At 51.9% G+C, this 18,532-nt stretch overlaps 4 protein-coding genes across 11 annotated transcripts in view; 2 read left to right on the plus strand and 2 right to left on the minus strand.

Moving 5' to 3' along the window:
- Window positions 1–1,766, plus strand: part of TESK2 (testis associated actin remodelling kinase 2) — a 100,782-nt gene extending 99,016 nt beyond the window's left edge. Inside the window, exon 10 of the mRNA XM_029946016.1 lies at window positions 78–1,766. Coding sequence (XP_029801876.1) covers window positions 78–802 — 725 coding nt within the window. The 3' untranslated portion in view covers window positions 803–1,766. The remainder of the gene's footprint in view (window positions 1–77) is intronic.
- Window positions 1,652–5,589, minus strand: TOE1 (target of EGR1, exonuclease). 2 transcript variants are annotated; one of them, XM_029946023.1, is made up of 8 exons: window positions 5,311–5,589; window positions 4,176–4,318; window positions 4,048–4,088; window positions 3,818–3,914; window positions 3,532–3,690; window positions 3,022–3,281; window positions 2,666–2,825; window positions 1,652–2,584 (listed from the first exon to the last, which is right to left on the minus strand). In XM_029946023.1, exons 1-8 carry the CDS (start codon window positions 5,360–5,362, stop codon window positions 1,964–1,966), a joined length of 1,533 nt encoding a protein of 510 aa, XP_029801883.1. In that variant the 5' UTR covers window positions 5,363–5,589; the 3' UTR covers window positions 1,652–1,963. The 2 variants fall into 2 exon arrangements, with proteins under 2 accessions (XP_029801883.1, XP_029801885.1); XM_029946025.1 differs by lacking the exon at window positions 3,532–3,690.
- Window positions 5,201–12,739, plus strand: MUTYH (mutY DNA glycosylase). 6 transcript variants are annotated; one of them, XM_029946019.1, is made up of 16 exons: window positions 5,203–5,626; window positions 8,560–8,704; window positions 9,236–9,384; window positions 9,466–9,505; window positions 9,628–9,701; window positions 9,841–9,882; window positions 9,958–10,029; window positions 10,104–10,214; window positions 10,300–10,397; window positions 10,477–10,621; window positions 10,702–10,765; window positions 10,943–11,134; window positions 11,232–11,368; window positions 11,453–11,605; window positions 11,799–11,840; window positions 12,534–12,739. In XM_029946019.1, the coding sequence occupies exons 2-16, from the start codon at window positions 8,566–8,568 to the stop codon at window positions 12,663–12,665; spliced, it is 1,590 nt and encodes a 529-aa protein (XP_029801879.1). In that variant the 5' UTR covers window positions 5,203–5,626; window positions 8,560–8,565; the 3' UTR covers window positions 12,666–12,739. The 6 variants fall into 6 exon arrangements, with proteins under 6 accessions (XP_029801877.1, XP_029801878.1, XP_029801881.1 ...); XM_029946020.1 differs by having other exon boundaries at window positions 8,560–8,680; XM_029946017.1 differs by having other exon boundaries at window positions 5,201–5,626; window positions 9,236–9,505.
- A 712-nt stretch (window positions 12,740–13,451) lies between these two features.
- On the minus strand, window positions 13,452–15,008 carry HPDL (4-hydroxyphenylpyruvate dioxygenase like). Of its 2 annotated transcripts, XM_029948481.1 has the most exons (2): window positions 14,567–15,008; window positions 13,452–14,518 (listed from the first exon to the last, which is right to left on the minus strand). In XM_029948481.1, exons 1-2 carry the CDS (start codon window positions 14,769–14,771, stop codon window positions 13,653–13,655), a joined length of 1,071 nt encoding a protein of 356 aa, XP_029804341.1. In that variant the 5' UTR covers window positions 14,772–15,008; the 3' UTR covers window positions 13,452–13,652. The 2 variants fall into 2 exon arrangements, with proteins under 2 accessions (XP_029804341.1, XP_029804339.1); XM_029948479.1 differs by having other exon boundaries at window positions 13,452–15,008.
- Between the last annotated feature and the right edge of the window lie 3,524 nt (window positions 15,009–18,532).

Consider the following 18,532-nt stretch of genomic DNA (forward strand, 5'->3'; position numbering starts at 1 on the left):
GAAACATTTTGTGGCACAAGGTGCTGCTTCTGTTTGTCATGACTACTGTGAGTAACACTGACTTGACTGTTTTTCAGGACTCTTGGAGAAAGGACCTGGTGTAAAGCGACTGAGCTCACTGGATGACAAGATCCCTCCCAAGTCCCCACGCCCAAGACGTACTATCTGGCTGTCTCGAAGCCAGTCAGACATCTTTTCCCGTAAGCCCTCACGAACAGTAAATGTCTTGGACCCCTACTACCGGCCACAACGAGGTGGTGCTGTCCGCACCCCCAAAATCAACCCGTTCAGTGCTCGACAGGACCTCAAGGGTGGCAAGATCAAGTTTTTTGACCTGCCCAGCAAGTCTGTCATCTCCCTGGTATTTGACCTGGATGCACCAGGGCCTGGAACCCTGCCTCTGGCTGACTGGCAGGAGCCCCTTGCTCCACCTGCTCGCCGGTGGCGTTCTTTGCCTGGTTCACCAGAGTTCTTGCACCAAAAGGCCTGTCCATTTGTGGGCCGAGAAGAATCACTATCTGATGGGCCCCCACCACGCCTCAGTAGTCTCAAGTACAGAGTAGGAGAGATCCCACCATTCAGAGCATCTGCCCTACCACCTGTTCTGGCCCATGAAGCCATGGACTGCTCCAGCCCTCAAGAAGAAAATGGTTTTGGGCCCAGGCCCCAGGGAGCCAGTCCATGTCTTGCAGGTGCCTCTGAGGAGATGGAGGTAGAAGACGAAAGGCCAAGAGGCTTGGCTCTAGTCCCCTTTTCTGTCTCAGGCGTAGGCCTGAAAACCCGGGGAGAACAGGATGGGTGAAGGGGGTTAGTCCCCAGCTCACCTTGGGGGTGGACCTTCATTTGATGCCATTGGGCCCCATTGTGCACAGCCTTGACTCTTCCCTGTGGCCTCAGAGCAGACTGGCTAGGCCAAGCCAGGCTCAGTCTGGGGGCTCCAAGTGCCTGATGGCTGTGCGGGAGAGGGGAGAGAGCAGTGAAAGGCCTTCCTACTTAGGGCCAACAGCTGATACCAAGCTTCTGAAATTCTGCAAGGAAGTCTGGCTCCCACCTGACTCCCAATGTACTTCCCCAGACAGGACCAGAGGACTCCCCTAGTCCTAGTTGGAGCTGGCAGGCAACTATTACCCCACATTCTTCTCCCACTCCAGGTCTGTCTTTTGCCCTTTCCTGGGCATCTAAGCTACTGGATGAAACTTGGAGCTGACCAGGAAGCCATAAGGGCATGGCTATTTCTCAGACCTGAAGACTGGGGAGCTTCTTGCCAGATGTCAAAGACACTTGAATAATTGCTGTTTGCACTTACTGCACAGTCAGACCACGTCACTACATTTCTATGCAAGGGGAGGGTGAGGCAGCGTGGTGGTCATGGCTCTTAGCTAACCTATTCAAAGATCTTTTCCAGGTGATTAATCTATTTTCATATTTATGAAGGAGTCTTACTGTTCTACCCTGTAAAACTTTCAACCTTGTGGTTGGGAGTGGGGCTGGTTTTGTAGGCCCCAGGGTCTGCTCTATGTATTTGTCAACATGTGATGCACCCAACTGGTTAAATGGTTTATACATGGACTGATTTTCTTCCCTTCCTGCTATGGCTGGAGCTATGGGAACAGTCTGTCCTTACAGAGCCGCAATAAGAAATAACCAAAGATGAAGCTGGTCAAATATTTTCATAACATGTTTCTGTTGATTTTTTGGTAATACTTTTTCCCAAGACACTTTCAGATTTAAAAATAAAGTCGGTGTTCCAGGTGCTGGTCAGCCTTTTTACGTGTACCCTTGTTCCTCAGCCTCTAGGGTAAGGAAGGTCCAGGACTGATGCAGCAGGATCTCTGCCAGGACCATGCAACCTCCCCAAACTGTAGAAGTTGGAAGTAGGACATTCATAGGCTAGAGGGACCCAGACACTTGCATTCCACTCTCAGTTCTTGTCCTGGACCCTGAGCACTAGGCAGAAGTTGTGTCAGCTGCTGCCCCAAGCCAGCTTCATCTTCTGGTTGTGGGCTTTGGAGGAACGGGAGAACTGACTCTTGGCCACTGTGAGGGGTACAGCTTTGCCACTCAGGTATACCTTGTTTTGGCATTCAGGCAGCCAGGGTCCAGAGCTACAGATCTGGGTTCCCTGGCTCACTCCCACAAAGGCCATTACATAACCTGTCATAAAGGCATCAAAACCAGCCCGATGCAACCCATCCCCAGCCGCTGGGTGAGGACTCGCTTGACCTCCTGGCATTTCTGAGGTAACCACATCGGCTGTTTCCAGCCTTGTTGCTTTGAGCCCCATCTCCAAGTCATTTTTGTGACCTTGCTCCAAGCCAGGCTGGCTCCTAGTCTCATCCTGAGCCACTTCCTGCTCAATTTCCTCAGCCTTGAGGCCATCCCCACAGACCTGCTTCATGGGAGGGCCATCCTCATTTTCCTCAGAGGTCTGTTTCCCAGGCAGGCCCGACAAAGCCCTCCGCCGTTTTTCCCTACGTCGCCGCCGTCGCCGCTTGTCTTCCACCACAGCCTCATCAGTGTCAATGATAAGGTCAATATCGTGGGACCGAGGACACTGTGGTCCCAGGGGGCACCAGCCATAGGCCTAGAGGTAGGAAAGAGGCTTACACAGGGATTCCAGGCATCAGAACCTCCCCTCCCCCAGGAAATGGGTGGGTGCTCTCACCGAAAAGTTGTCACAGATGCTGATGGAATGAGGACGGTGGGCTGTAGGTGGCATGCAGCAGCGGTAGTCAATATGGGGCCTCATGCTAGTAGGATAGCTGCAGAACTCCAGGGTAAGATGTGGGCTGCCAGCTGCCCGCTGCTTCCCGTTTTCCCGCTCACTGCAACAGCGCAAGAGGGTATTGGTCCACTAGCGTATAAACTCCATGGGAACAGGGTTTTTTGTTTTGCTCACTGCTGAATCCTCAGCACCTAAAATAGTGCCTGGCAATGGTAGGCACTCAATAAATACCTTAAGTAAACAAAATAGTCAGGCTTATACCAGGCCCCATCCCTAAACCTCAACCAGTTCCTCACCATTTCCGGAAAGCATATTCTAGGTAGGAGGCCACGAAGCGGGCATGAAACTCAGCAGCATATTTGGTGTCATAAATGCCGGCTGGGAACATTTCACACAGGTCCGCAGTGAAGGTTCCCAAGCTCTCGGGAAGGTGTGCATAGAAGTTCTGGTACAGGAACACCAAGTCTATGAGACCATTGTGTAGTACTAGGGGCCGGCGGGCCCGGATCAGCTCCAGAAACAGTGTCCTCACGGACTGGCTCTGACTCTCATCACCCTGGGTAGAAAGAAAGAGGTCATCAGGAAGAACAGTCCCCTAGGAGCCTCTTTTGCAGGACACTTATCCCTGGCTCCCCCACCTGGAAAGCTCTCCCTCCCTGCCTTACCCAATGCTATTCTCCCATGTATCAAGTCCTGTCCCTAGTGATTTCTCATACTCCTTAAGAAGCAGATCCTCCCCAGGTAGCCAGCCTAGGTTAGGAAGAAATGAAGCCACAGAAGGGGAAGTCTCAAGGCTGGAGACCTACCTTGTCATTACCCTTGTGGTAAGGGATACCCTGAGCATACTGCTGGTTGAAGTTGAAGCCATGCTGTACCAAGAACTGCACAGACTTTGGTTCTATCACATATTCTTCCATGCACAGCAGGGTCAGATTGAACACCTGAACCAGGTATGAGTGTTCACCCTGGGAGAGAAAGGATCTGCTATATCAGGATTTGGGATAGAAACACCTCACACTTGATGTTCCCCAGGATCTCAACCCTCCTCCCTGCCAGCCAAAGACCAGGGATAGAAGTGAGATCAGCCCATACCTTATCTGGCTGCTGCTTGAAGCAGGCGAGACCCAGGGAGAGAATAGAACGGGTCCTGGCAGCATGACACACGGACTTGTAACGTTCCTCGATGCACCTTGGGGTTGGGTTTAGGGGGTGGCTGTGGCTGGGAGCTAGCCCTCAAACCACCCAGGACTGTGATTTCTACTCCAGGGATGAGGTCTTCCCCTCCTGCCAAGGCTGGCACTAAGATCAGGGCTTATACTTACTGGTTCAGCAAACTCTTCCTGTCCCCAAGCCCACTCAGTTCCTATGAGTAAAGGGAGAGTTGTGTTAGGTCCCCAGCACCAACTAGCCCTTTCAAAACTACCTGTCCTCCCCATTCCTCAACCCTCACCGTGTCCACAGCCACGAAGCTAGCTGTCTTTATGGCCAGCAGGAGGGATGGCCACATCTCCTTGAAGTTGTCACTCTGCACATCCACCACAGGAACCTGGACTACTAGCTCCTCCCCAGATTTTGTGGTTTTGCTGACACCACCTGAGGGTAAGGAGAGTGATGGATGTTAATGCTCAGGCAGGGGTCCAGGGAAACCAATAGGAAGGTAGGCCATGGCTGGGGGCAGAATGCTGGGGGGCAGTTTCCATTAAGGCAAATGGCAGCTCTCTCCTCAAAGCCTTTATATCACACATGCTCTGCACACAGGCCTTGGAGTGAACAGTGCCCTCAATTTGGGGAGAGAAGGCCTGCGTCTTCCAGTGGTTTATGTGAGCTTTTAGAAAAAATTACTTCTCCATCGCATAATCCGCAGAAGAGAAGGCTCACGATCACAATCTGTGAGGGGTTTTTTTCCTGCATCCCTTTTTTAAAAAAATATTTATTTTTGATACAGAGAGAGACAAAAGCATGAGAGGGGGAGGGGCAGAGAGAGAAGGAGACACAGAACCAGAAGCAGGCTCCAGGCTCTGAGCTAGCTGTCAACACAGAGCCTGACGCGGGGCTCGAACCCACGAACGTGAGATCTGACCTGAACTGAAGTCGGAGGCTTAACCGACTGAGCCACCAGGCGCCCCTTTCCTGCACCCTGCAGGAAATATTTTACGGGGCTTGAGGAGTGCGGCTCCTTTAATGTCCCACAAGGCTCCATAATAGTACTGTTTCCACGGTGCCCCAGTAGCCAAAAGTGGTGGTACCACTATGCTCCAGAGCCTCATAAATAATTCCTCACACCCAAGCTCCCAATACTTCCGACTTCTATGGACTACGGCTCTCAATTCACGGCACTTATCTATGAGCTTTAGACTACATCTCCCGACATGCCCCTATGGTCTCCGGCTATGCTTCCAACCGGTCAGGCTTTTGCAGCCAAGCTGCGGTGCACACCGGGATTTGTAGTCTCCTCGTGGCTGGTTCAGAGGGAAGGAGCTAGTCCTTTGAACGTAGGAAGTCGATTTCTAGAGCCGTGAGCCCGAGGCTTTCCCTTTCTCGGAGCGCACAGAGTTTTAAGGCGGGAGCCCTAGGAAGCCACTCACCATCAGCGACCGCTGGGCCTGAGGTTGCGCCATCGTCACTGTCGGCGGCCATGACACTGAGAGTCACTCGCCTGAGTAGATTGTGGGTACAAGAGGCTTTCGCTGCGTTTCTCCGCGCAGCTCCCGCTGTAGGGATCGGGGCGGGGCCTCGCCCCCCCGGAGTTGTAGACTGGTCTGACTTCCGTTCACACCTCCCGGGTCTGGCGCGGAGGAGGTGTCCTGGCGCGCGCTGGGACCTTTTTGGCTCGCGCTGCGCGGTTTGGAGCCACGCCCTCTGGCGTGCGTCGGAAGCCGGGCGCTGGAGACTGCGCGAGAGGTAAATCCTTTCCCGCGTACAGCTTGCGGGAACTTGGGCTGCGGCTTTATGCGGTCTTCATCCTCTTGTCCCCGGGTTAGGGGTGGGGGTCCCCAGAGAAGATATGGCTACCCGGATGCAGCCTAAAGCACGCATAGGAGTTATGCAAAGCGGGAGTATGGATATTTTGGAGGGAAGAAGGATATTTTGGGAATAGGCAAGTTCCTAGGGAGGAATGGGAACTTCACGTCTAGGAAGTGAAAAGGCAGGGAGGGGGACGCGGGGACGAGACTGCCAGAGGAGTCAGAGCCACCGACTGGTTGGGAAATCTTTGAAATAACATAGAGAAGTGGTAATAAGGGCTTGAATTAAGGCTCCGGCAGTAGGGACGGCAAGGAAGGGACAACTTGTAAGCACTTAGGAGGTATATTTGATTTAGAGGGTGATTGGACTTGACTTCTGATACCACGAGACATGTTCTTTCTCAAGGGTTCCAGTTCCCATTTTCTGGACCCACCAAGGAGTCAACCCTTTCTCCTTAGTTAATCACTGTCTGGTTCATCTTTTCCATCATTATTCAGAATTGTTTGGATTTCTCCATCCGTTAATTGTTTATCGTATACAGCTTACTTAGCATGGTGCTAAGCTCTGGGGACTCTACAGTCAACAAGAGACTCAGTCCTTGCTCATGGAGTTTTATAGTCGAGTGGGGGAAGCAGACAGTCATCAAACAAACACAAATGTAAAATTACAATTAGTATAAGAGGAAAAATGGAGAATTACACGAGGGTAAACTGGGGCGCTGATTTGGACATTTAAGTCAAGACCTGACAGAATGAATAAGAAGCACAGGATAAGACCTGTCCAAGCAGAGGGGGAAGGATTGGGTGAGGTGTAAAGGGGGACAGACACCTGAATTATTGAAGCAACTATTTAGGCAAATAAATGGCTGGAGCATAGTGAGTGAGGGGATGAGGCAGGTGGGGATCTGAAGCTAAGAGAACTATTTTAAGAGGATTGGCTTCTCAGAGCAATGAGCGTGACAAAATGCTTCAGTGGCTTACAAGGTAGTTAGTGATTTTATTGCCCCCACCTTCTTTACTTCTTTGACCTCATCTACTACTTATCCTTCCTCGGTCCATTCTAACCCCACTGGCTTCCTTACCATTCTGCAAACAGACAGGCACCTTCCTTAGGGCCATCCCACTAGCTCTTTTTTGGGATGCCTTTCCCACAGGTATCCACATGGCTATCTCCTTCAACTGCCATAAATCATTGGTCAAATACTACTTTAATAAGGCCCACCTTGACCATGCACTTTAAAACTGCAACATTCCACCATGACTCCTTATCTCCATTATCTATTCTTTTTCTCTTTATGCTGGTATTTACCACCTGACATCCTATATAATTTACTTATGTGTATTATTTATTTTTTTGCTCTCCATTAGAATACAAGTTCCATGAGGACAGGAACCTTTGGTGTTTTATTTACTGAAGTATTCCAAGTACTTAAAACTATTGGCCCAGAGTAGGCACTACATAAGTATTTATTCACTGAATTAGTGGGAAGCCGTTGAAGGTTTTAAGTAGGAAAGTGACATGATCATGTCTTATAAGACTGCTTTACTCTTTGGAGTTAGTGAGTTTGGGGAAAGAAGTTTGGCTATAAAGGGGAGGAGAGTGGGTGTTGTAAAATGGATTAAGGAGCAGGGCCCTGAGCTCGGACAGTTTAGGAGAGACCATTCTTTAATGAGGGGAAGGAAAAGAAGAATGCAGATAAGTGCAGTGTAGTAAATCTGTACATTCGTTTTTTTCTCTGAGGGAGCAAGCAAACTCTTGATGAAAATGAGGTGATGAAGTCAAGTTTTAAGGAGAGAGTTTGAAGCAGGGGCTCTGCAGGGACTGCAGTATAGCACAAGAGTGCAGTCTCTGAAAGCAGACCTTTTGGGTTTAGGTGGATGAGTGGCCTAATCTCTACAAGCCTCAGTTTCCTCATCACTAACTTGGAGGTAATACTAGAATGTACCTAATGGCGTCATCTGGAGATTATGCGAGAAATTGGTAAAACACTTAGCATAAGGTCTGGCATATAGCAAACCTTCACTAACAGTTGGCTATATAGAGAAAAGGGCAACAAAAGAACAGGGAGGGAGCAGTGAAGATCAATTTCTCATTACCAGTGGCCAGCCAGCTATGATTTACTAGATCAAGAAAAGATTAGGAATAAAAACTAGCTCATCCCCTTCCACCACAACCCCAACTTGCCATCTGCTCTTAGGCAAATCTTTTACCATCCCTGGGGAACCTGGGTGGCTTAGTCAGTTAAGCATTCAACCTCAGCTCAGGTTATGATCTAGCAGTTCGGGGGTTCCAGCCTTTGGGTTGGGCTCTGTGCTGACAGCTGCTTTGGACTCTGTGTCTTCCTCTCTCTCTGTCTCTGTTTCTGTCTCTCTCTAAAATAAAATAAACATTAAAAAAAAATCTTACCATCTGTGGTCCTTAGTTCCTCTTTTCTGCAGAATGGAGGTTGTACTGCATGACTGCTAAAGCCTGTTTCGGTGTAAATGTGCCACATCTCTAAGCAGATAAACTTGCTACCTGCCCCATGCTCTTAGACACACCAAAACAAGCGCTGTGCACACACAGTCATAGTAAACATCAGGGACACACTGGTGCTCCTGCACAGGACCCAGCCCACCCCCAGCCTCTTCTTTTGTGTGTGTCTCCAGGACTATGCTAATGTTGGTCCCTCTGAAGTCACTTGCAGAAACTCAGCCCTACTGGTCATACCTCAGTGCCACAGCCAGCCAAGAGCAAACCCATGAGCATCTGGAGAATAAGAAAAGCTAGACCCTCTATAATGAGTGTTATAGAGAAGGTGGCTATACTCACTGAAGGGCCCCAAGATTCAGCCTCATTGAGACAGACTACTTTGGGCCTTTCTCTTCTAGGCCATCATGAAGAAGCCACGAACCGCTGTGAGGACTTGTCGCAGGAAGCAGGCATCCAGCCAGGAGGGAAGGGAGAAGCAGGTCCTTAGCAGCAGCCCGGTCAAGCCTTCTACCCCTGATGGTGAGGAGCTTCGTCTGAGTCAAGGTGAAGGGGTTGGTTTCATTGGCTATGAAAGGGAGGTCGATTCAGGCTGGGAAGGCAGCGTGGTTGTGCATCAAGCCTTTAAGGGACTAGTTACGATCTAATTCTGACTTTGCTGTGTAACTTTGGGATGATTGCTCTGAGTGGCTGCTTTCTTACCAAGTGATATGGAGTGGTAGCCTGTGCATTTCCTTCCTCATGTGGCTTTCATGGGATCAGATGAGTTTATGAGCCTGAAAAGTATTTGGTAAATGGGAAAGTGCTGAACAGGTATACATTATGCTTGGCTGAAACTGTTGGATTTTCATCAAGACCCAGAGGCAAAGGAGCCAGCAGTTCCATCCGAGGAAAGTTAAGGCTAGAAATTTGGTTAAGGTTACACACAGCTAGAGAATTTTGGTCTGACTCCAGGTTCCAAGCTTAAGCAAGGGGTTGGGGGAAGCCCTAAGGGGATGCAGCCGGAATACAGTCCCCCAGGTACCTGGTTCACAGCCTGTGCAGGGACTATGCCTGACTTTCCTGAGGCCCCTTCAGGCTTGGCCAGACGGCAGAAGGAAGTGGTACTGCGGGCCTCTGTCTCCCCATACCACCTATTCAGAGACACAGCTGAGGTCACAGTCTTTCGGGAGAACCTTCTGAGCTGGTATGACCGAGAAAAACGGGACCTGCCCTGGAGAAGGCGGGTAAGCAGGCAAGGGGCAGGGACAGAGGGGTGGCACCAGCCCCCCTCCACACTAACTCCTTGTCCCGGATTGCATTGGCAGGCAGAGGGTGAGGTGGACCCAGACAGGCGGGCGTACGCTGGTGAGTGCATCTCCTGAGAGCAGGGCTGCTTTGCCTGGATGCCCACTGGTCTGGGGTGTAGGGGCTGTGGGCTGGGAGCAGGGCAGCTCAGCAGTGCTCTTATGCCAACCCCTCTCCCCCAGTGTGGGTCTCAGAGGTCATGTTGCAGCAGACCCAGGTTGCCACGGTGATCGACTATTATACCCGATGGATGCAGGTGACTTCAGGGAAAGAAGGGGAGGGTCATTGAGCCAGACCCCAGGAAGAGCCTAGCCTTTGGGGGTGGAGGTAAAGAAGGCTTTCTTCACCTCCCTCACCCTTGACCTTACTTCCTTTTGATCATCTTCGGGCTCTAGAAGTGGCCAACGCTGCAGGACCTGGCGAGTGCATCCCTGGAGGTGAGTGCCACCCTAGGGTAGGGGGAATGGGGACAACTGAGGACTGAACACTGATCTCTCTGACTCTACCCACAGGAGGTGAACCAGCTCTGGGCTGGCCTGGGCTACTACTCTCGAGGCCGGTGGCTGCAGGAGGGAGCCCAGAAGGTAAGGGGCAGACAGGGAGGGTGAGCCCCAGGGCCTCAGGTAGCTCATAACTTTGAGCCTCCCACCCCAATCAGGTGGTAAAGCTAGGGGGCCATGTGCCACATACAGCAGAGACTCTGCAGAAGCTTCTGCCTGGCGTGGGGCGGTACACAGCTGGGGCCATTGCCTCCATTGCCTTTGGCGAGGTGAGTCCATAGCCCACCCCTACTTTGTATGTGCCCACCCTCCTTCCTCCCAGACCAGGCTGACTCCTGGATTCCTTTGTGCCAGGCAACCGGTGTGGTAGATGGGAATGTAGTACGGGTGCTGTGCCGTGTCCGAGCCATTGGTGCTGATCCCGGAAGCACCTTTGTCTCCCAGCAGCTCTGGTAGGATATTGGGGTAATAGGGGAGACTGGGAAGGGTGTCTCCAAAGTGTCTTTGGCTCACAACAATGTTTCCTTGTAGGAGCTTAGCCCAGCAGCTGGTAGACCCAGCCCGGCCAGGGGACTTTAACCAAGCAGCCATGGAGCTGGGGGCCACAGTATGCACCCCACAGCACCCACGGTGCAGCCAGTGCCCTGTGCAGAGCATGTGCCGGGCACACCAGAGGGTGAGCCATCTGGGGTAGGGGCAGGCAGGGGTCCTAGAGGGTGACCCCTGACATAAGACACCTTGCTTTATGCCTCTTAGGTGGAGCGGGAACAGCTCTTAGCCTCACAGAGCCTGCCAAGCAGTCCTGATGTGGAGGAGTGTGGTAAGTACCAGCCCCAGCCCTTCACTGCACTGTCAAGGAGCGGCTTATGGAAGACTCATGCTAGTTTATCCTGCAACTTGAGTAAGATTCTGCAGAGCTGGGCCACACCCTGCTCTCTGGGGTTGGCATCTAAGTCCACCTAAGCCTGAGTGGGGCTTGGGGAATCTCTCTTCCTAGCCCCCAGCACTGGACAGTGCCAGCTGTGCGCGCCTCCCACGGAGCCCTGGAACCAGACCCTGGGAGTAGCCAACTTTCCCAGAAAGGCCAGCCGGAGGCCCCCTAGGGAGGAGTGTTCTGCCATCTGTGTTCTGGAGCAGCTCAGGGCCCTTGGGGGTGCTCGAATTCTGCTGGTGCAGAGGCCTAAGTCAGGTACCTGGATCCTGGGAGTGGAGGGCAGTGGCATGAGGAGAGAAATGGAGGAGTCAGCAGCTAAGGCCCAGCCACACTTGGCCATCCTTCCTCTCAGGTCTGCTGGCCGGACTGTGGGAGTTCCCGTCTGTGACTGCAGAGCCCTCAGGGCGATGTCCACGGGAGGCCCTGCTGCAGGAACTACAGAGTTGGGCTGGGCCCCTCCCAGCCACCCACCTCCAGCACCTTGGGCAGGTGAGTGACCAGTGGAAGGAGGAGGAGGGATGGCTTTGTGGACACATCCACAGGCCCGTTTCAGTCCCTTGACCCTCCCTCTAGGTGGTCCACACCTTCTCTCACATCAAGCTGACATATCAAGTATATGGTTTGGCCCTGGAAGGGCAGACCCCAGTGACCATCACACCACCTGGCACTCGCTGGCTGACCCGGGAGGAGTTTCACACTGCAGCTGTCTCCACCGCCATGAAAAAGGCACTACCTGTGTTGTCTTCGTGTACTTTTTTGTGCTTCCTATTTGTTCTACGTGAACCTATTACTATGTAAACAGAAAAACCATATTATAGACAGATGTACTGGGGCTCATGTGAAGTTGAGAGAACACAGGGGTCTGGCTCTTTTGGGAGAAGATGCCAGTCCTGTACTCTCCCCCTCTGTCCTTGGCTAGGTGTTCCGTGTGTACGAGGGCCAGCGGCTGGGGACCTGCAAGGTGAGTCTCTTACCCCTCACCCAGGCACCTCTCCCAAGGCCCAAATCCACGAGTTTTCGGTGAGTTAAATGACATGTTTGGATGAACATTATGCATACCAGGCTTCACTATAGAGAGAAAAATAGTTCTTATCTTGAGACTTTACAGTCTGGGGTCCAGGGTGGAGAGGGAATAAGAACAAATGGAGACAATAGGATCACAGGTGCATGAAATGCTTATACCAGTCTTTGTGGTTTATAAGGTGGAGAGCTTTCAGTTCTATCTGGGAGGCAAGAATCAGGAAAGGCTGCTTAGAATATGCAGCTGATAATCTGGGTTTAAGAAATGAATCATTTTCTCCAGGTCTGGGAGGGGAATCAGCGGTAAGAATATACTTTCCAGGCCCAAGAGTAGCGCGAGCAAAGGTGCCACAATGCAGGCTGCAGTACACAAGAAGCTGTAAGCAGAGCAGGCTCTGCGCAGGCCAGTCAGGGCCATGAACACCAGGCCATTAAGGCATTTCTGGTGGAGAGAGGAGTGAGGTGTATATCTTAGGAAGATTACACTGGGCTGCCACATAGAGTTGATAGAAGAGGTTGGAGGCTTTACAGCATTCAGGCTAGAATCTGAGCTCTATCACTGCAGTGGAGAAAGGGGTGGAAGGAGAGGACTCTGCTGTCCCCTAAGTGCCGCCTTCCTTTGGCCTCTCCACAGCGTTCCAAAACATCCCAGGTGTCCACTCCATCCACGCGGAGAAAGCTCAGCCCAGGCCAGCAAGTCCTGGATAGTTTCTTTCGGCCCCACATCCCCACTGATGCATCCAGCCTCAAAAGTATGGCCCAGTGACACCTCTAGAAGCCCGACTTCCTGAGAATCCTGTTAATAAAGTGCTTATTTTTGTAGTCATTTTGGAGACTTTCCATCCTCTTCCTAGTCTTCTCATTCTTCCCCTCTGAAAAGTCCTGCGTGGTGCTGACTTCCACTGGCTGAGCTCCCAGCCAGCCCTGGGCAGTGGAGGTGGGCGTTCTGTCCGAGTGATCTGTCCTCCCTTGTCTTATTGTCTAAGACTGTCCCTGGGCAGTGGTATTGTCTTAGAGCAGGTGGTTAGGCTCAGCCCTGACCCAACCCTTCCCCACGGGCAGAGGCTGCTCCCTGGGAGAAGGGAAACACAGGGGAGGATTTGTTGTCTTAATTTTTTTAAATAGTTTATTTATTTTTGAGAGAGAGAGAGAGAGAGAGAGAGAGACAGAGACAGAGACAGAGCATGAATGAGGGAGGGGCAGAGAGAGAGGGAGACACAGAATCAGAAACAGGCTTGAGGCTTTGAGCTGTCAGCACAGAGCCTGACGTGGGGCTCGAACCCGCAGACTGTGAGATCATGACCTGAGCTGAAATCAGACACTTAACCGACTTAGCCACTCAGGCGCCCCTTTCTTAAATTCCTACCTCAAATACTAAATTTAAATGTATATCTGTATTGTTTCATATGTAGTGAAACTATATTAAAAATCAGGGGGTTAAGAATCATCAAATTAGGGGTAGGATGAAGGGAAATGGATCAGATAAGGTCACAAGGAAAGTTCAAAATTATTGATATATATTCTATTGCCCAATTGTGTAATACTTTTATTTTTCTTCATATCTTGCATATATATTAGTTTTAGGCTATGTAACAACATTTCATAGTTTAAAAGAAAAAATAAAATCCCACCTCTTTGGACCCCAGTGAGAGATTCAAGTTCTGGCAGGTACTGGCCCCTTGGGACAAAGCCCTCCCCACACCAAGTGTCCACAGGTGTGTCTCAGTTGCAACAGGCCCTGTGCCAACCTTCCTCAGGTTTCTTGGTCCCTGGAGGCTTGCTCCTCCTGCACCGACTGCCACAGGGCCCGGATGTTGCCCTGGCCAAAGCCTGTTGCCCCCTCTCTCTGAATCAGCTCCAGGAAGAAAGTGTCCTCTGGAAAGAGAGACTTGGTGAAGACCTGAAGCAGAAACTTGCCTTCATCGCCATCTAGCAGGATCCCCTGTCGGGCCAGCAGGCTAGGCTCATGCCCAGCAGCTAGAATTTGCCTTTCCTTACCCGGCTGCTGGTAGTACCCCTCAGGAGGAGCCAGGAGCTGGCCCCCGGCCACTGCTACCCCTTCAGTGGCTTTCATTATGTTTGGTGTGTACAGCCCCACATGCTGCAGTCCGGGTCCCCTGTGACGGGCCAGGAACTGCTCCACCTGGTCCTGTCCACTGGCAGCCCCTGGCAAGGACTCGGCCAGCACAAGGGTGGGGACCGCGCTGCCTGGCGGGGTCTGCAGGGCAGTAAGCTTCAGTCCCCCTTGCCCAGATCCTGCTGTCACCTGGAGGCCCAGCTCCGGATCCTCACCTGGGCTCAGTGGCAGGTGGTGAAAGTCTAGGCAGTCGTGGAACCAGCGCATCAGTGTGGGGGAGCTGCCACAGGTGCAGGCCAGGGTCAGGTGGTCCACGTGGCTGATCCAGCCTGGTCGGGTTGCAGAGGGCAAAGGCCTGAAGCCCGGCAGGAAAGGCCCCCCGAAGCCGGCGCGCTCCAGCAGGGTCAGGCTGAGGTTGCCGACGGGCGATCTGACCACAGCGTAGGTGGCGATGCCCTGAGAATCCCGCACGGTAACCGGGGGCACCGGCAGGCTGCAGCCCCGCGCGACCAACGCCTGGGCGGCAGCGCCCGTATCCGCCACGTCGAAGCACAGGTTGGTGGCGCTGGGCACAGCATGACGTGGGTCCAGGCCGTACAGCGGCTCCTGGGGCCCAGCGCCCTCGTTCACCAAAAAGACCGCGTCGCCGCTGCGCAGGGCCAACTGCCGCCAGCCTTCCGCTTCCCGCACCGCCAGGGGCTGGAAGCCGAAGAGACGTTGCAGATCTTGGGCAAGGGGCTGCCCCGCGGGCACGTGGAAAGCGATGTGGCACAGACCACGGGCGGACGCGGCCATGGCGGTCCAGATGGTGACCTTGGTCTGTCCCTTCCCCTGGGGCCGTTCACCTGTCCTTGAGAACTCCTGAACTCTCTGTCCCAGGATTGTCGTCGGAAGACTGTGGAGTCCAGTTTTTCCCGCAGAGCGTGTTCCTCGCTCTTTTCCGGGGAGAAGTCACAGACCCGACCCCCTTGCGGGCTAGCGTTTCTCCCTGCCACGCCCTCTGCAATCCCGGGCTGCCTTGGGACCACCGGGTCTGGGCTGCGCTAGTGAAAACCACGTGGAGCCAGAGCTGGGGCGGAGCAGGAGAGAGGGGGCGGAGCCGAGGACTCTGCACTCTTTCCTCCTCCCGCCCAGACACGGTCGCCGGAGGGTACTGTGGGGACACAAGGCTGCCCCTTCCCAGAGCCTCTGGCTGGGCCGCACCCTTTGGCACTGAGCCTCCCTTCTCCGCCCCCGGAGATCACAATAGCTGCCTTCTTTCGGTGCGGGACGCTGGGCTCCCTCTAATCCTTCAAATTTAGAGCAAAGGGAACAAATCCTAGCTGGGGGAAAAGCCAGAATCCTTCCCTGTCCCCTTAGCACCCCCCACCCCCTCCCGAAGCCCTGAATTTCTTACCAGTGTCATTTCTACCAGTTTTAGCTTAAAAATTCTAGAGGGGGCACCTGGGTGGCTCAGTCAGCTAAGCCTCCAGGTCTTGATCTTAGGGTCGTGAGTTCAAGCCTCACATTAAAAAAAAAAAAAAAAAATCCCAGAAAACTTTGCCTTTAAGTCCTGATGTACCTTTAAAACTTTAAAAAATATATTAAATGTTTTAAGTTACAGATTTTCTTACTCTTCTCAGATCGGTCTAGAGAAACTGATGTTAAATGAAGACACACCATTTATATGGCTCCTACAAATCTCTTTTCTTTCTCTCTGACAGTTTCTTACCTGTACCTACCTCTTTCTTCAATCCCACTTCTCCTTCAATGATCATTTATCCCCTGTCCCAAGCAAGCTTTGGGGAAAAATCTGGTGGCTCAGGACTTGAAAGAAACAGCTGCACTGATGTCCTTTCTTGGGGTCCGACCCTGTTTGGACTAGAACTCAAACCCTCTTTGCTCTTTGCAGCTTTCTGACTAGGCACTGGGCCAGAGAAGTTTTCTGTGTGTGTTTCTGGCCTTGAGCCCCAGAATTGTGGGAGATTGCTGGATTGAGGACACTAGGAATCTTCTGACTTTAGCTCGTGGCTCTTTGGAGGGTTTGGGAAGGGCACTCCAATAAGGGTAAAGACATAAGCAAAAGGTCAGTGAGGAGGGGCACCTGGCTGGCTTAGTCAGTAGAGCATGTGGCTCTTGATCTTAGGGATTGTGAGTTCGAGCCTCACTCTGGATGTGGTGCCTAAAAATAAGAAGAAAGAAAGAAATTAAGAAGAAAGAGAAAGAAAGAGAGAGGGAAAAAAAAGTCAAATCAGTGAGGAACATGAGTCAAACCGTCAGAGGAGCAATAGAGCATAAAATTGGGGAGACACTTGGCATGGATGCCATGGTTCAGAGCATTGCAAAGGAGATTGTCAGGGAGCCTGATGTAATACCGTTGAGTTTCATTGGCAAGAGGAAGAAGGATGTGATTGAAGGAGGGACAGGGCTGAGAAAAAGAGATCTGGCTGGGTGTTCAGGCTTGCAGCCAATAAGGCAGTACCCAGACGCTGATCAGTGGTGGTAAAAGGCACTTGGTGTTACTCTGCAGATTAGTAAATTTGAGAACATGGGTTCCAAAAGCCCGACAGACCTGGGCCTGAAAACTACCTCCAATATTTTGTAGCCGTATGACTTGGGGAAAGTTGCTAACCTTCTCTGAGCCTTAGTTTTCTCCTCTGTACAAATGGGAATAATAATAGTACCTACTTCATAGGATTGTTGGTAGAATATCCTGCAGCCTGGCAAGGGATCCAGGATTTAACCTGTGAAGCTGGACCAGTGCAAACAAAGTGGGCTGGGTGGGGATACATGTTACAAGGAGAAGGAGCTGCAGTAGGACCCAGAATAACAGCCACTTTAGGATTACTCCTCCCTCCCCAGGCTTGAGCATTGGGAAGGCACTATGAAGGCCCCGGCTTTGGTGTGAATTCTGGGGGAAGGGTCCCCGGGAACAGTGCTCTGTGAGATCTGGGGCAGAATAGGCTATCTTTTACCCCCACTATCATGATGAGGGTCCCAAAAGAGAACAGACTATTGTGGTCAGTGCTCCAGGTGAGCAGCTCTAGTGACTCCAGGCCTTTGGTCCAGCCAAAGGGGGTTTCCACTCAAGGGCCCTATGTGTGGACAGAGAGAGCAGAAACAGGACCCCTGACCCATCACTTCCACCTGCTCCTGAGAGACAGTGTAGATTTCTGAAGGCCAAGTGGGGCTCTCTTAAAGACAGGGTGATCTTGGTTAGGGCACAGTTGCCTTGCAAGGGCACTGGGCTTGACCCTGATCCAGGGCACAGATTCAGCTGGGGGGTGGGCAGTGTACAGATGGTCATTGATGTTGGTCTTCCTCCAGGCCAGACTCTGATTCCTGCAGCCCTGTTGGCATCTGAGCCATGACCAATGCAGGACCCTGAGGAACTTTCCCCTGATGGGTCCTCCATGCCTGGCAGCTGTTGCCTTTCTCCTGGGGATAAGGATGCTAGGGGTGGGCTCCGGAGGTCACGCAGGTCTAAGGAGTGAGGCGATGGCGCTGCAGGAGGCCTCTGCCACATCTGCCTTCCACAGTGGCCAGGGCAGTGGAGGTGGAGGTAGGGACTGTGGAGGTGCCTGGAGCCAAACCCGTGGAGCCCCGCCACTCCTGCAGGTCTCAGCCTAAGCCCTAAGCTCTCGTCCTTCAAAATCCTGACCCCCGACCCTATCCTGTCTCTCCTCTCCCAGATTCAAAAGGTGGGTACTTGAACTTGCGCATCTCTAGTCCCACCCCGCCATTCCCCTCCATTCCAGGGCCCGGTGGGTAACTATTAGATGCTGTTCTTAGCGTAACCTCTAGGCGTCACCATTGGCCTCAGTTTAACCCGCCTCTCTCAACCCACATCCCCTGGGGGAGGCGGGCCCGGAAGCTTCCGTCTTTCTAGCCCTGTCTCTGCCCCGCCTCCACCTGATTTTATTTCTCTTCCAGTCTGCGGAGGGCTTGACATTTTACAAGGGGTGACCTGGAAGACCTTACGGAGAAGGTGACTTTTATGTGTGTATCTGTGTGTAGTAAAGTACACATAACATGGTAATATTTACAGTGTTAATTATTTTTAAGTGTAGTGGTATTAAGTACTATTCATATTGTGGAGCATCTGGCTGACTCAGTAGGTGGAACATGAGACTCTTAATCTGCAAGCCCCAGTTTGGGTGTAGATATTACTTACAAATTAAATCTTAAAAAAAAGAAGGTACATTCAGACGAGATCGGGCGCGTTCAGGGTGATATGGCCGTAGACAAGAAAGTACATTCATGCTGTGCAGCTATGATAGGAAAAGATAGGATTCAGTAGGCAGAAAGGGAAAGATTAGGACCTGAGGTCCCTGGGTGGAGAAAAGAACATATTTTAGAACAATGCTGGGAGTGTCTGACCATTGCAAACCCCCTCAGGCGTAAGGTTCCTCTTAAGAATATAACCAACATTACCTCCCCTCAGGTTTCCCTCAGGAATTAGATGAAAGACCTCACTTAAAATAAGTAGATGATATGACCTAAGACCACCCCTCATACAATGGAAATGAGCCAGTCAAAAAGGAATGACTAGGCCTGTAGAGTTACCTAGCAAATAA

Source organism: Suricata suricatta, chromosome 8 (genome assembly GCF_006229205.1).
Source record: "Suricata suricatta isolate VVHF042 chromosome 8, meerkat_22Aug2017_6uvM2_HiC, whole genome shotgun sequence".
Classification (NCBI taxonomy): Eukaryota; Metazoa; Chordata; class Mammalia; order Carnivora; family Herpestidae; genus Suricata; species Suricata suricatta.

Bases quoted from the DNA above. Each gene is read 5' to 3' on its own strand.
- TOE1 (XM_029946023.1), bottom strand. From the start codon at position 5,362: ATGGCCGCCGACAGTGACGATGGCGCAACCTCAGGCCCAGCGGTCGCT. The intron at 3,691-3,817 runs GTATGGGCTGAT...TTTCTCTCCCAG, and splicing joins TCAAGCAGCAGCCAGATAAG to GGTGAACACTCATACCTGGT. The intron at 3,282-3,531 runs GTAGGTCTCCAG...CTTTCTACCCAG, and splicing joins ACCACAAGGGTAATGACAAG to GGTGATGAGAGTCAGAGCCA.
- MUTYH (XM_029946017.1), top strand. From the start codon at position 8,566: ATGAAGAAGCCACGAACCGCTGTGAGGACTTGTCGCAGGAAGCAGGCA. The intron at 10,398-10,476 runs GTAGGATATTGG...GTTTCCTTGTAG, and splicing joins TTTGTCTCCCAGCAGCTCTG to GAGCTTAGCCCAGCAGCTGG. The intron at 10,622-10,701 runs GTGAGCCATCTG...TATGCCTCTTAG, and splicing joins TGTGCCGGGCACACCAGAGG to GTGGAGCGGGAACAGCTCTT.
- HPDL (XM_029948479.1), bottom strand. From the start codon at position 14,771: ATGGCCGCGTCCGCCCGTGGTCTGTGCCACATCGCTTTCCACGTGCCC.